General features: G+C 46.4%; 1 protein-coding gene and 1 pseudogene across 2 annotated transcripts; both read left to right on the top strand.

Annotated features, from left to right (window-relative positions):
* On the top strand, positions 1-942 carry LOC308269641 (pre-mRNA-splicing factor 38A-like; annotated as a pseudogene). Its single transcript has one exon. The product of its transcript is annotated as a pre-mRNA-splicing factor 38A-like (transcript).
* A 231-nt stretch (positions 943-1,173) lies between these two features.
* Positions 1,174-11,418, top strand: AICDA (activation induced cytidine deaminase; the record flags this gene model as incomplete). Its single annotated transcript, XM_080705006.1, has 6 exons — positions 1,174-1,191; positions 2,604-2,710; positions 7,103-7,250; positions 8,947-9,217; positions 10,122-10,237; positions 11,365-11,418. 6 exons carry the CDS (start codon positions 1,174-1,176, stop codon positions 11,416-11,418), a joined length of 714 nt encoding a protein of 237 aa, XP_080561132.1.
* Between the last annotated feature and the right edge of the window lie 764 nt (positions 11,419-12,182).

Below are 12,182 nucleotides of genomic sequence, written 5' to 3'. Positions count from 1 at the left end.
ATGGCAAACCGTACGGTGAAGGTTGCGCACAGTATCCATGGCACCAACCCTCATTATCTGGTGGAGAAGATCATTCAGACACGAATCTATGAATCCAAATACTGGCAAGAAGAGTGCTTTGGACTTACGGCTGAACTCGTAGTGGATAAAGCCATGGAGTTAAGGTTTGTGGGTGGCGTCTATGGTGGGAACATAAAGCCAACTCTCTTTCTGTGTTTAACCCTGATGATGCTTCAGATTCAACCTGAGAAGGATGTCATCGTAGAGTTTATAAAAAAGATTTCATACTTGAAGATTTCAAGTATGTCCGCATGTTGGGAGCACTTTATGTGAGGCTGACGGGCACTGCAATTGACTGCTATTAGTACTTGGAGCCTTTATACAACGACTATCGGAAAATTAAGAACCGAAATGGGGAGTTTGAATTGATGCGTGTAGATTAATTCATTGATGAACTACTGCACAATGGGAGTCTGTGATATCACTCTACCCCGGCTACAGAAACGCTGTGTGCTAGAGGAAGCTGAGCAACCGGAGCCTCGGGCCAGTGCTCTAGAAGAGGACATGGATGACGCGGAATCCAGTGAAGGGCAGGAAGAAGAAGATGAAAAGTCGGAAAGGGTACTGTCACCTGATCATCGCCGCAGAAGTACTGAGACTTAGACAAGCCTCCTTGCTCTCCCACCTCGCTACAGGAGAAGTAGAAGTCGATCTCCCCGAAGGCAGAGTCGATCTCCCAAAAGAAGAAGTCCCTCCCCACGCAGAGAAAGACATCAGAGTAAGAGCCCTAGACGCCACCGAAGTAGGTCCCAAGATCGACGACCCAGATCCCGCGCCAAGTCCCCAGGTCATCATCGTGGTCACAGACAGAGGAGCCACTCAGAGTCTCCTGATAGGTCTAAGCGAAGCCACAAGCAAAGCCAGAGAGGGAATGAGGACTAGATTCAATCTGGTTTTACTCCAGTGGCTTCATGTGGATAAGAGGGTACCTGTCTATCTAGAAAAATTAAGATCTCCTCAGACAGTTATAAGAATATTTTAGTTTTTTTCTTACCAAGTTTCTCCACTTTTTTTTTTAATGAAAGAGGTGCTAGTTTTGTATCTCTTTTTCAATTGTAATCACCATCTTTGAGGAATGAAAATATTTCCTGAGGTCAGTTTTTGACTTAGCTTATGACTGTGTTCGACCTTGTGAGGGTTGAGAGATAAATGAGAGAAAGGATGTGGCCAACTGGTGACCTTTTTTGTTATTAAACTTTACACTCCATTTGCAAAATAAATAAATAAATAAATAAATAAATAAATAAATAAATAAATAAGGCTGGGAGTGTAGCTCAAAGGTAGAATGCCCCTGGGTTCCATCCCCAGTATTGCCAAAATAAAGGAAAGAAAGAAAGAAAGAAAGAAAGAGAGAAAGAAAGAAAGAAAGCTAGAAATGTAGCTCAATCCCAGGACCAAACCAGAGAAGGAAGAAGAAGAAAGGAGGAGGAGGAGGAGGAGGAGGAGGAGGAGGAGGAGGAGGAGGAGGAGGAGAAGGGGGAGCCAGGCATGGTGGCACACGCTTGTAATCCCAGCATTTGGGAGGCTGAGACAGGAGGATCAAGGTTCCCTGATAGCCTCAGCTACTTAGTGTGGCCCTTTGCAACTTAGTGAAACCCTGTTTCAAAATAAAGAATAAAAAATAGGGCAGGAAGTGTGGCTCCGAGGTCGAATGCCCCTGGGTTCCATCCTCAGACCCTGCAGAAGAAGAAGAAGAAGAAGAAGAAGAAGAAGAAGAAGAAGAAGAAGAAGAAGAAGAGGAGGAGGAGGAGGAGGAGGAGGAGGAGGAGGAGGAGGAGGAGGAGGAGGAGGAGGAGGAGAAGAAGAAGAGGAGGAGAGAAAGGGCTTCTGTGTTATCTTTTTTTTTTTTTGTACTGGGACTAAACCCAAGGTCTTTCTTACATGCAAACTACACCCCAGCCTTTTTTATTTTTTTGTTTTTGTTTTTTATTTTATTTTATTTATTTATTTATTATTATTATTTTTTTTTTTTTGGTGGTACTGGGGGTGGAACCCAGAGGATTTCTACCTCCGGGCTATACTCCCAGACCCATTTATATTTTATTTTGGAAACAGGGTCTCACTACGTTGCTGAGAGCCTCACTAAATAGCTGAGGCTGGCTTCGAAACTGTGCAATCCTCCTGTCTCAGCCTCCCAAGTGCGGGGATTACAAGCGTGCGCCACCATGCCCGGCTTGTTTTTTATTTTGAAACAAGATCTCACTAATTCTCTGAGGCCCTCACTAAACTGCTGGAGTTGGCCTCCAACCTGCAATCCTCTTGTCTCAGCCTCCCAAGCCCTGGATTAGAAGTGTGCTCCACCAGGCCTGGCTCCTGTCTCTTGATCCTTGTTACCTCTGATGCCTGGACTAGTTTTATCAGAGAGGAAGCTCTGCAGAAGCCTAAGCCCTCAGCTGAGCCGCCCTCCTCATTCAACCCCTGTCACCGCTGCCTCTGCCAGCCCCGCCCATCTTCACTGGACCCAAACCAGGAGGAAGGCTGCCGGGGTACCTGGCGGTGGTGATGCTGCCGGGGAGGAGCTCAGATTTGAATGTAAGGGCTAGTGTTTGGCAGAGACAGACAGTGAAGCATCACTGCTGGGGGCGAGCGTTCCTTGGCCTAAGACTTTGCAGTACATCAAGAAAGACACGCTGGAATCCACCATGGACAGGTAAAGAGGGTGTCACGTTGGGGTCTCTTCTCCCAGCAAATCTGAGGCCTGAGCTCGGTAGCTGTCCCTGTCTCCCATCCCTGTCTGATTCCCAAGATCTGCTGCCCCCATGTGCACACCTGTCATCCTGGAACTGTCTCGGCATCTTCTGTTCTCTCTCACCCGCCCTTGGCCTCACTGTCTCAGCTCCATACTTCTCTCGCTTCCTTTTCCATTTTGCAAAAGAAATGTTCTGCGCGGCGGACTGACTCCACCGGAGATCTGTAACCAGCTGGAGCCGCGTTTCGGCAATAATGTTAACGCGGCAAATCCCGAGAGACTCAGAGTGTGGCAAGGTCCTGGCAACGCTTGTCACACTCAGAACAAGAGTGGCGATTTTCAGAGTAGTTGTGTAGATACTCAGCAATGAAACCATGTGATGACAATCTTTCCTAGGGAGACTTTACTGAAATAATTGAGCAGCAGTGAGAAAATTGGGGCTTTTTAAAAAATGACACTCAAGACGAATTATTGCCTAAAAGTCTTTAAGGTTGTCTCTATTATAGGGATAAAAATTCCTTGAAGCAAGTTATTTAATGTTACAGGTAACTAGTTTTTCCATTAGTTCGAACTTGACTTAATTTACTTTTTGTGTGGGATTTAACGCGGGGACGTTCTATTTTTGAGCTACACCTACAGCCCTTTTTATATTTCATCTTGAAATAGGGTCTCCAGCCGGGCGTGGTGGCGCACGCTTGTAATCCCAGCATTCGGAAGGCTGAGATAGGAGGACTGCGGTTCGAGGACAGCCTCAGTTACTTAGTGAGGCCCTCTGCAATTTAGTGAGACCCTGTTTCAAAATAAAGAATCAAAAATAGGGCTGGAGGTGGAGCTTGGAGGTAGAATGCCCCTGGGTTCCATCCCCAGTATTGCAAAGAAAAATGAGAGAGAGAGAGAGAGAGAGAGAGAGAGAGAGAGAGGAGAGAGAGAGAAAGGAAGGAAGGAAAGAAAAAGAAAGAAAGAAGGAAAGGAAGAAAGCAAGCAAGCAAGCAAGCAAGCAAGCAAGCAAGCAAGCGGGCGTCATGGTTGTCTAGTCTTGCTACATTGCTAGGCTGTCCTTGAACTGTTGCTTCTTTCTCAGCCTCCCAAATACTGGGATTACAGGCAAGTGTATCACACTCGGCTTTAATTTACTTAAAATGTGGATTCTGTAAGATCTTAATATCTTTAGCATAGAACTTACTCTATTTCTGTCTTCATGATTACTACCAATGTATGAGATATACACATTAATCCACATATTTTATTATCTCAATTTAGTTCCCTCACAGAGCATTTGCACTACAGAATTAAGAATTTCAGCGGTAGGGCTGGGGTTATAGCTCGGCGGTAGAGTGCTCGCCTAGCATGCATAAGGTTTTGAGTTCAATACCCAGCACTGAAAAAATAAGGCTTTAATCATAGATTAAATACTCTTCAGAAAAAATTCTTGATCCGGGCATCATTATGGCACATATTTGTAATCCCAGTACCCGGGAGGCTGAGGTAGTAAGATCATGGGTTCGCAGCCAGCCTCAGCCACTTAGTGAGGCCCTCTGCAACTTAGCAAGACCCTGTTTCAAAACATAAAATTAAAATAGGGCTGGGGCTGGGGTTGTAGCTTGGAGGTAGAATTCCCCTAGCTTCAATCTCCAGTACCAAGGAAGGAAGGAGAAAATTTTCTTGAGAACAAACAATATCAAATGTCTTATGAGTTTACAGTGAGATTGTGAAAATCAGTCCTGGCCAAGGGTCCATCGGAAATCTTTGTACATTAAAAAAAAAAAAAAAAAAAAAGCAAAGAAAAGGCCAGGAGATGAAATTCAAAGAAAGACAAGGAGAAAAGCTGAAACTCAGCAGGACAAAAGGACATTGTATCCTGTCGCTAAGGAAGACCGTATCTGCAGAGCTTCTTGGTGACAGTGAAGCTAACTTTATCAGGATTATTTTTAACCCATTTATTTGTTGCCAGTTTGCATGGCTGGGGATGGGGGCGCTCTGTTCTGCCTCAGGGGGTACAGCTGTCCAGGCAGCTGTCAACCTGTGGGCCGCATCCGCAGAGCCCTTCCTACCCAGGAGAGGAACAGGTGCTGGCGGCAGAGTCCCAGGCAAGCAGTGGGTGGAGAAGGTCAATTCAGCTGCGCCTATGATTCCAGAACCTGGGAGGCTGAGACAGGAGGATCACAGGTTCGCGGCCAGCCTCTGCTACTTAGTGAGGTGCTCTGCAACTTAGTGAGACTCTGTTTCAAAATAAAGAATGAGCGTGGTGGCGCAGGCTTGTCATCCCAGCATTCGGGAGGCTGAGACCCGGAGGATCGCAGTTGGCGGACAGCCTCAGCTACTTAGTGAGGCCCTCTGCAACTCAGTGAGACCCGGTTTCAAAATAAAGAATAAAAAATAGGGCAGGGGGTGTAGCTTGGAGGTCGAATGCCCCTGGGTTCCATCCCCAGACCCGCAAAGAAAGAAAGAATGAATGAATGAAAAACAGGGTCAGGGGTATAGCTCAGAGGTAGAATGCTCTGGGTTCAATCCCTGGTACTGCAAAAAAGTTTAAATAATAAAATAATAAAGCCGGGCGTGGTGGCGCACGCTTGTAATCCCCGTGCTTGGGAGGCTGAGACAGGAGGATCATACAGGTTCGAAGCCAGCCTCAGCTACTTAGTGAGGCTTTCAGCAACTTAGTGAGACCCTGTTTCCAAATAAAATATAAAATAGGTCTGGGAGTATAGCTCGGAGGTAGAAAGCCTCTGGGTTCCACCCCCAGTACCACCAAAAAACAAAAACAAAAAATAAAAAATAAAATAATAAGAAAATAAAAAATAAAATAATAAAATTAAAAGGGCTGGGGTGTGACTTGGAGGAAGAATGCTTTTCAGTTCAATTCCCCATATTAAAAAAAAAGGGGCATTCGGGAGGCTGAGACCTGGAGGATCGCGGTTCGCGGACAGCCTCAGCTACTTAGTGAGGCCCTCTGCAACTCAGTGAGACCCGGTTTCAAAATAAAGAATAAAAAATAGGGCAGGAGGTGTAGCCCGGAGGTCAAATGCCCCTGGGTTCCATCCCCAGACCCGCAAAAAAAAAAAAAAAAAAAAAAAGGGGGGGGGCAAACTGGTAAAAGAATAAGCAAAACAAACTACTGATACAAAGTCATACTAAGGGGACATAAGACATTCAGGGGATGATATTTGCTTTTCGAAGAGTCTAGAAGACGAGGAGTATTTTAGAGTTACAGAAAGCAAGTTCATGGTTGCCCCAGGGGAGGGGGGAGGAGAGGAATAATGGACTGTAAAAGGGTGGAAGAAACTTTGGTGGGCGCCCTAGAAATGTTCTGTAACCTCACTGTGGTAGCGGTTTGGGGTGTTGACATCTGTCAATGTTCATAAAATTGTGGGTGACATATGCTGTATGTAAATTATACCTCAGTGTAAAAAAAAAAAAGTAAAAAAGGTTTCAATTCTCTTGCTAGTAAACCGTATTCAAATGCCCAGCTAAGCCGGGCTTGTCTGTGTAAGCTCTTGAGTTTGATCCTCAGGATGGCATAAAAAAGGCTACAACAGTGGCGCAGAAACTTAGCAACATCCTGTTTCAAAAATAAAACGACAAGCCGGGCATGGTCACGTACACTTGTAATCCCAGCATTTGGGAGACTGAGACAGGAAGATCGCGGTTCGAGGACAGCCTCAGCTACTTAGCGAGGCCCTCTGCAATTCAGTGAGACCCTGTTTCAAAATAAAGAATAAAAAATAGGGCTGGGGGTGTAGCTCGGAGATAGAATGCTCCTGGGTTCCATCCACAGTACCAAAAATAAATAAAATAAAATAAAATAAAATAAAATGGCAGCCAGGCGTGGTGGCGGATGCCTGTAATCTCAGTAATTGGGAGGCTGAAACAAGGGGATTACAGGTTCAAGGACAGCCTCAGCAAATTGTGAGACTTTCAACAACCCTAGTGAAACTCTGTTTCAAAATAAAAATAAAAATAGGATTGGGAGCCAGACTTGATGGCACACACTTATAATCCCAGTACTTGGGAGGCTGAGACAGGAGGATCGCAAGTTCGCGGCCAGCCTCAGCTACTTAGTGAGGCTCTCTGCAACTCAGCGAGACCCTGTTTCAAACTAAAGAATAATTTAAAAAAATAGAGCTAGGGTGGGTTGTAGCTCAGAGGTAAAATGCCCCTGGGTTCCATCGCTAGTACCGCGAAAAAAAAATAAATGATGATAGTGCCGGAGATATAGGATAGCGGTAGCGTGCTGGCCCAGTTGTGAAAGGTCCTGGGTTCCATCCCCAGCACCACAAATAATCTGATGGAGAACCCGGAGCGACCAGACACCACGCTGTACCCCCTGCGGTCTTTCTCCTTCTTCACCCACAGCCTGCTGCTGAAGAAGAGTAAGTTTCTTTACCACTTCAAAAATGTCCGCTGGGCTAAGGGTCGGCATGAGACCTACCTGTGCTACGTGGTGAAGCGGAGGGACAGCGCCACCTCCTTCTCCCTGGACTTTGGTCACCTTCGTAACAAGGTCTGTGACAGCCTGCTCCCAGCAGCTGACGCCCGAAACCTGGATGCTTAGGAACCCTGCCCGGGTCCTGCTTGCAGCCTCTTCCTGTACATCCCACGCCACCCCTCCAATCCTGCGCTGCTCCCTTCCCTCTTTCTCTCTTTCTTTCTCTCTCTCTCTCTTTCCTTCTTTCTTTCCTTCTTTTCTTTCTTTATTTTCTTTCTTTCTTTCTTTCCTTCTTTCCTTTTTTCCTTTCTTTCTTTCCTTCTTTTCTGTTTCCTTCCTTCCTTCCTTCCTTTTCTTTCTTTTTTTCCTTCTTTCTTTTCTTTCTTTCTTTTGTTTGTTTCTTTCCTTCTTTTCTTTGCTTCTTTCTTTCTTTAATTTATTTATTTTTGCAGGTCTGGGGATAGAACCCAAGGGCATTCAACCTTCGAGCTACCCCCCCAGCCCTGTTTCTTATTCTTTATTTTGAAACACGGTCTCACTGAGTTGCAGAGGGCCTCGCTAAGTAGCTGAGGCTGGCCAAGAATGAAGATCCTCCTGTCTCAGTGTCCCAAGTACTGGGATTACAAACGTGCTCCAGCACGCCTGGCTTGAAACAGGATCTTGCTAGGTTGATGAGAGTCCTACTCCAGGAGGCTGTCCTTGGACCTTGGATCCTCCTGTCTCTGCCTCTCAAGTACTAGGATTACAAGCGTGCGCTACCATGCCTGGCATTTGTTATTTATTTAATTTAGCACGCATGCATGTGTGTGTGTGTGTATACGTGTGTGTGTGTGTGTGTTGCTTGGGATTGAACCCAGGGACATTCTACCTTTAAGCTTCACCCCCAGCCCTATTTATTTTGAGACAGGGTCTCACTAAGTTGCTAAGGCTGGTTTTGAACCTGAGATCCTATTGCCTCAGCCCAAGTACTGGGATTACAGGCATGTGCTACCATGCCTACTTTTTTTTTTTTTTTTTGTGGTTGTTTTCTTCTTTTTCCTCTTTGAGATAGAGTCTTGCCTGCTTCCCAAGCTGCTCTCAAACTGGTGGGCTTAACAAATCCACCTACTTTGAAGTTTGGCATGGTGGTGAACACTTGTGATCCCAGGACTTCTGGGTTTGCGGACAGCCTCAGCTACTTAGTGAGGTTCTCTGCAATTTAGTGAGACCTTGTTTCAAAATAAAGAATAAGCCGGGCGTGGTGGCGCACGCTTGTAATCCCTGCGCTTGGGAGGCTGTAATTCCTGTGCTTGGGAGGCTGAGACAGGAGGATCGCACAGGTTCGAAGCCAGCCTCAGCTACTTAATGAGGCTCTCAGCAACTTAGTGAGACCCTATTTCCAAATAAAATATAAAATAGGCCCGGGAGTATAGCCTGGAGGTAGAAAGCCCCTGGGTTCTACCCCCAGTACCACTAAAATAATAATAATAATAATAATAATAATAATAATAATAAGGAATAAAAAATTGGGCAGGGGGCGTAGCTTGGAGGTCGAATGCCCTTGGGTTCCATCCCCAGACACCCCCCCACACACACACACACACTCCACAGTCTTTCTTCACCAGCTGGACCAGAGTCACAAAGGATGTTGCTGGCTCCCCATTCAGGCTGCTCTTTTGAGCAGGTGCCTCCCGCTGACCCCACAGTCGGTGCTGGCATCCAGAGACCGTGGGCGCCAGGATGCCGCAGCCACCAGCCCACCGCGCTGGGCTGACGCCCCCTCTCTCCGCAGTCGGGATGCCACGTGGAGCAGCTGTTCCTGCGCTACATCTCCGACTGGGACCTGGACCCCGGCCGCTGCTACCGCGTCACCTGGTTCACCTCCTGGAGCCCCTGCTACGACTGCGCCCGGCACGTGGCTGACTTCCTGAGAGGGAACCCCAACCTCAGCCTCCGGATCTTCACCGCGCGCCTCTACTTCTGCGAGGACCGCAAGGCTGAGCCCGAGGGCCTGCGGCGGCTGCACCGCGCGGGGGTCCAGATCGCCATCATGACCTTCAAAGGTGCCCTGTGTCACGTGACTTGGGGTTGGGATGCAGATTGCGAAGTGTTCATGGGGAAAGTCGAGGAAGAATTGGATTGCATGAAGGAGCTCGTTCACCTTGAGACTCAAAATAATACTAATAATAAACCGGGCGTGGTGGCCCGCGCTTGTAATCCCAGCGCTTGGGAAGCTGAGACAGGAGGATCGCAGACTCCAGGACAGCCTCAGCAAGCAGTGAGGCTTTCAGCAACCTAGCAAGCCTTTTATTTATTTATTTTTATTTTTTATTTTCGTTTTGGTACTAGGGATGGAACCCAGGGGCATTCTACCTCAGAGCTACACCCAGCCCTATTTTTTATTCTTTTATTTTGAAACAGGGTCTCACTGAGTTGCAAAGGGCCTCACTAAGAAGCTGAGGCCATGAACCTCGATCCGCCTATCTCAGCCTCCCAAGTGCTGGGATTATAAGCACGCACCACCATGCCTGGCTTTTTATTTTTATTTTATTTTATTTTGCAGAACTAGGAACTGAACCCAAGGGCATTCTATTTCTGAGCTACACCCCTAGGCCTATTTTTTATTTTATATTTTTGAAACAGGGTCTCACTAAGTAGCTGCAAACCTATGATCCTCCTGTCTCAGTCTCCAAGTACTGGGATTACAAGTGTGTGCCACCATGCCTGGCTCAAGACTTTGTTTTAAAATAAAAATAAAGTAGGGCTGGGGGTGTAGCTCAGAGGTAGAATGTCCTTGGGTTCAATCCCTAGAAACACACACACACACACACACACACACACACACACACACAAATTATTTTGAGAAGACAAGACCCTGGGTGGATAAGAAAATGGAGCCAATGTTTTCTTTTCCTCCAATTTACAATCTGGTTTATCTTCTGTCTCCTCCCCCCCTTTTTATTAAAGATTATTTTTACTGCTGGAACACTTTTGTAGAAAATCATGAAAAAACTTTCAAGGCCTGGGAAGGGCTGCATGAGAATTCAGTTCGTCTATCCCGGCAGCTTCGGCGCATCCTTCTGGTAAGAAACTTTCTTATTCTTTTTTTTTTCTTTTTTTTTTTTCAGTACTGGGATGAAACCCAGAGGCTTTCTACCCCTGGGCTACATCCCCAGCCCTATTTTTTGTATATTATTTGGAAACAGGGTCTTACTAAGTTGCTGAGAGCCTCACTAAGTAGCTGAGACTGGCTTCGAACCCATGCGATCCTCCTGTCTCAGCCTCCTAAGCGCTAGGATTACAAGCGTGAGCAGCCACGCCCAGCTCTTATTCTTACTATCTGTTTCTATGCTCTTTTCCTGGGTTGTATTGTAACCACTTTCACTTTTCATCTGATAAAAACCTTATTTCCAGCTGGGGGTGGTGGCACATGCCTGTAATCCCAGTACTTGGGGGTGGGGGTGGGGGGCTGAGACAGGAGGATCGCAGGTTCAAGGACATCTTTTGCAAGTAGTGAGACTCTGAGCAACTTGAGAAACCCTGTTCCAAAATAAAAAATAAACAGGGATGGGGAGCAGGGCGTGATGGCACACACTTGTAATCTCAGTACTTGGGAGACTGAGACAGGAGGATCGTGGTTCAAGGACAGCCTCGGCTACTTAGTGAGGCCCTTGGCAACTCAGTGAGACCCTGTTTCAAAATAAAGAATAAAAAATTGGGCTGGGGGTGTAGCTTGGAGGTAGAATGTCCCTGGGTCCCATCTATAGTACTGCAAAAAAAAAAAAAAGAAAAAAAAAGAATTTCTGCCTCCCATGTCCTGGTCCTGTTCTCTCCATTTACTTTCTTATACGACACAGCCAACCCTCTACTTGGTTTATTATTATTATTATTATTATTATTATTATTATTATTAATTATTAGTAGTAGTATTAATTAGTGTGTGTAGTACTAAGGATTGAACCCAGGGGCAATCTACCTCCAAGCTACATCCCTAGCCCTATTTTATTTTATTTTATTTTATTTTATTTTTAAACAGGATCTTGCTAGGTTGATGAGAGTCTCACTACTTGCTGAGGCTGGCCTCGAACTTACGATCCTCCTGTTTCAGCTTCCTGGGTACTGGGATTACAGGCATCGGCTCCTCCACTGGGTTTAGACAGCCTCCCTCTGTCCACTTGCTCACTCGCCTCCCCTTTCCCTCCCTCCGCAGCCCCTCTATGAGGTGGACGACTTACGAGACGCGTTTCGCACTTTGGGACTCTGACCCCAAACCTCCCAGAATGGCAGACGGGGAAGCATCTCTACCGAAGAGGGCAGCTGGAAGACCGATCCTTCAACAAGTCTTCTCGTTTTTTTTTTTTTTTTTTTCTCAACTCTTCCTTAGAGTGGAGAGAGAGAGAGAGAGAGAAACATATCTGTATATGACTCTTTGAAAATATCTAATGTCTTCAAACTGAAGAAGGCACCGCAGGACCACCAGGGGCCGGTGCCGTTTTGGGTACCACCTCGCCCTCTGCTGGGAAGCCGCGGGACTGCAGGGCCGCGGAGCATCCTACCGGGTCCCGGCACCACTTTGATTGTTAGGCAGGGATGGACAGCAGAAGATAGATCCTAAGAAGTACGGCGAGAGCATCAGGGGTTTTACACCAGAATCCTTTATTGTGGGCCCATTTGAGCTGGCCGTGGTCCTGGTGACAGAACTCTCTACTTTTTTCTTCTTGGAGGGTCCCTTTCAAGCAACCCCTCTTTCATCAGGCCCGGACGGAGACCCTCGCCCGGGAGAGTCTGTGTGATTGTGAACCCCCACTCTCTCTCCAAAGCATTAACATGCAACCGTGTGTTCTATGTTTCCCTTGTCTGGATATATATATATATATATATATATATATATATATATATATTTTGCCTAAGAGGATCTGGGGATGGACGGTATGAACTATCTGCATGGTCAGCTTCAGGCGATTTTAATAAAGGATTATTTTGTGTGTGTGCGTGTGGTACTAGGGATTGAACCCAGGGTCATTCTTC

The sequence above is a fragment of the Muscardinus avellanarius genome (assembly GCF_963383645.1).
Source record: "Muscardinus avellanarius genome assembly, chromosome: 11".
Classification (NCBI taxonomy): domain Eukaryota; kingdom Metazoa; phylum Chordata; class Mammalia; order Rodentia; family Gliridae; genus Muscardinus; species Muscardinus avellanarius.
Note: the sequence above shows the minus strand (reverse complement) of the source record. Positions and strands in the feature narration are given on the sequence as shown.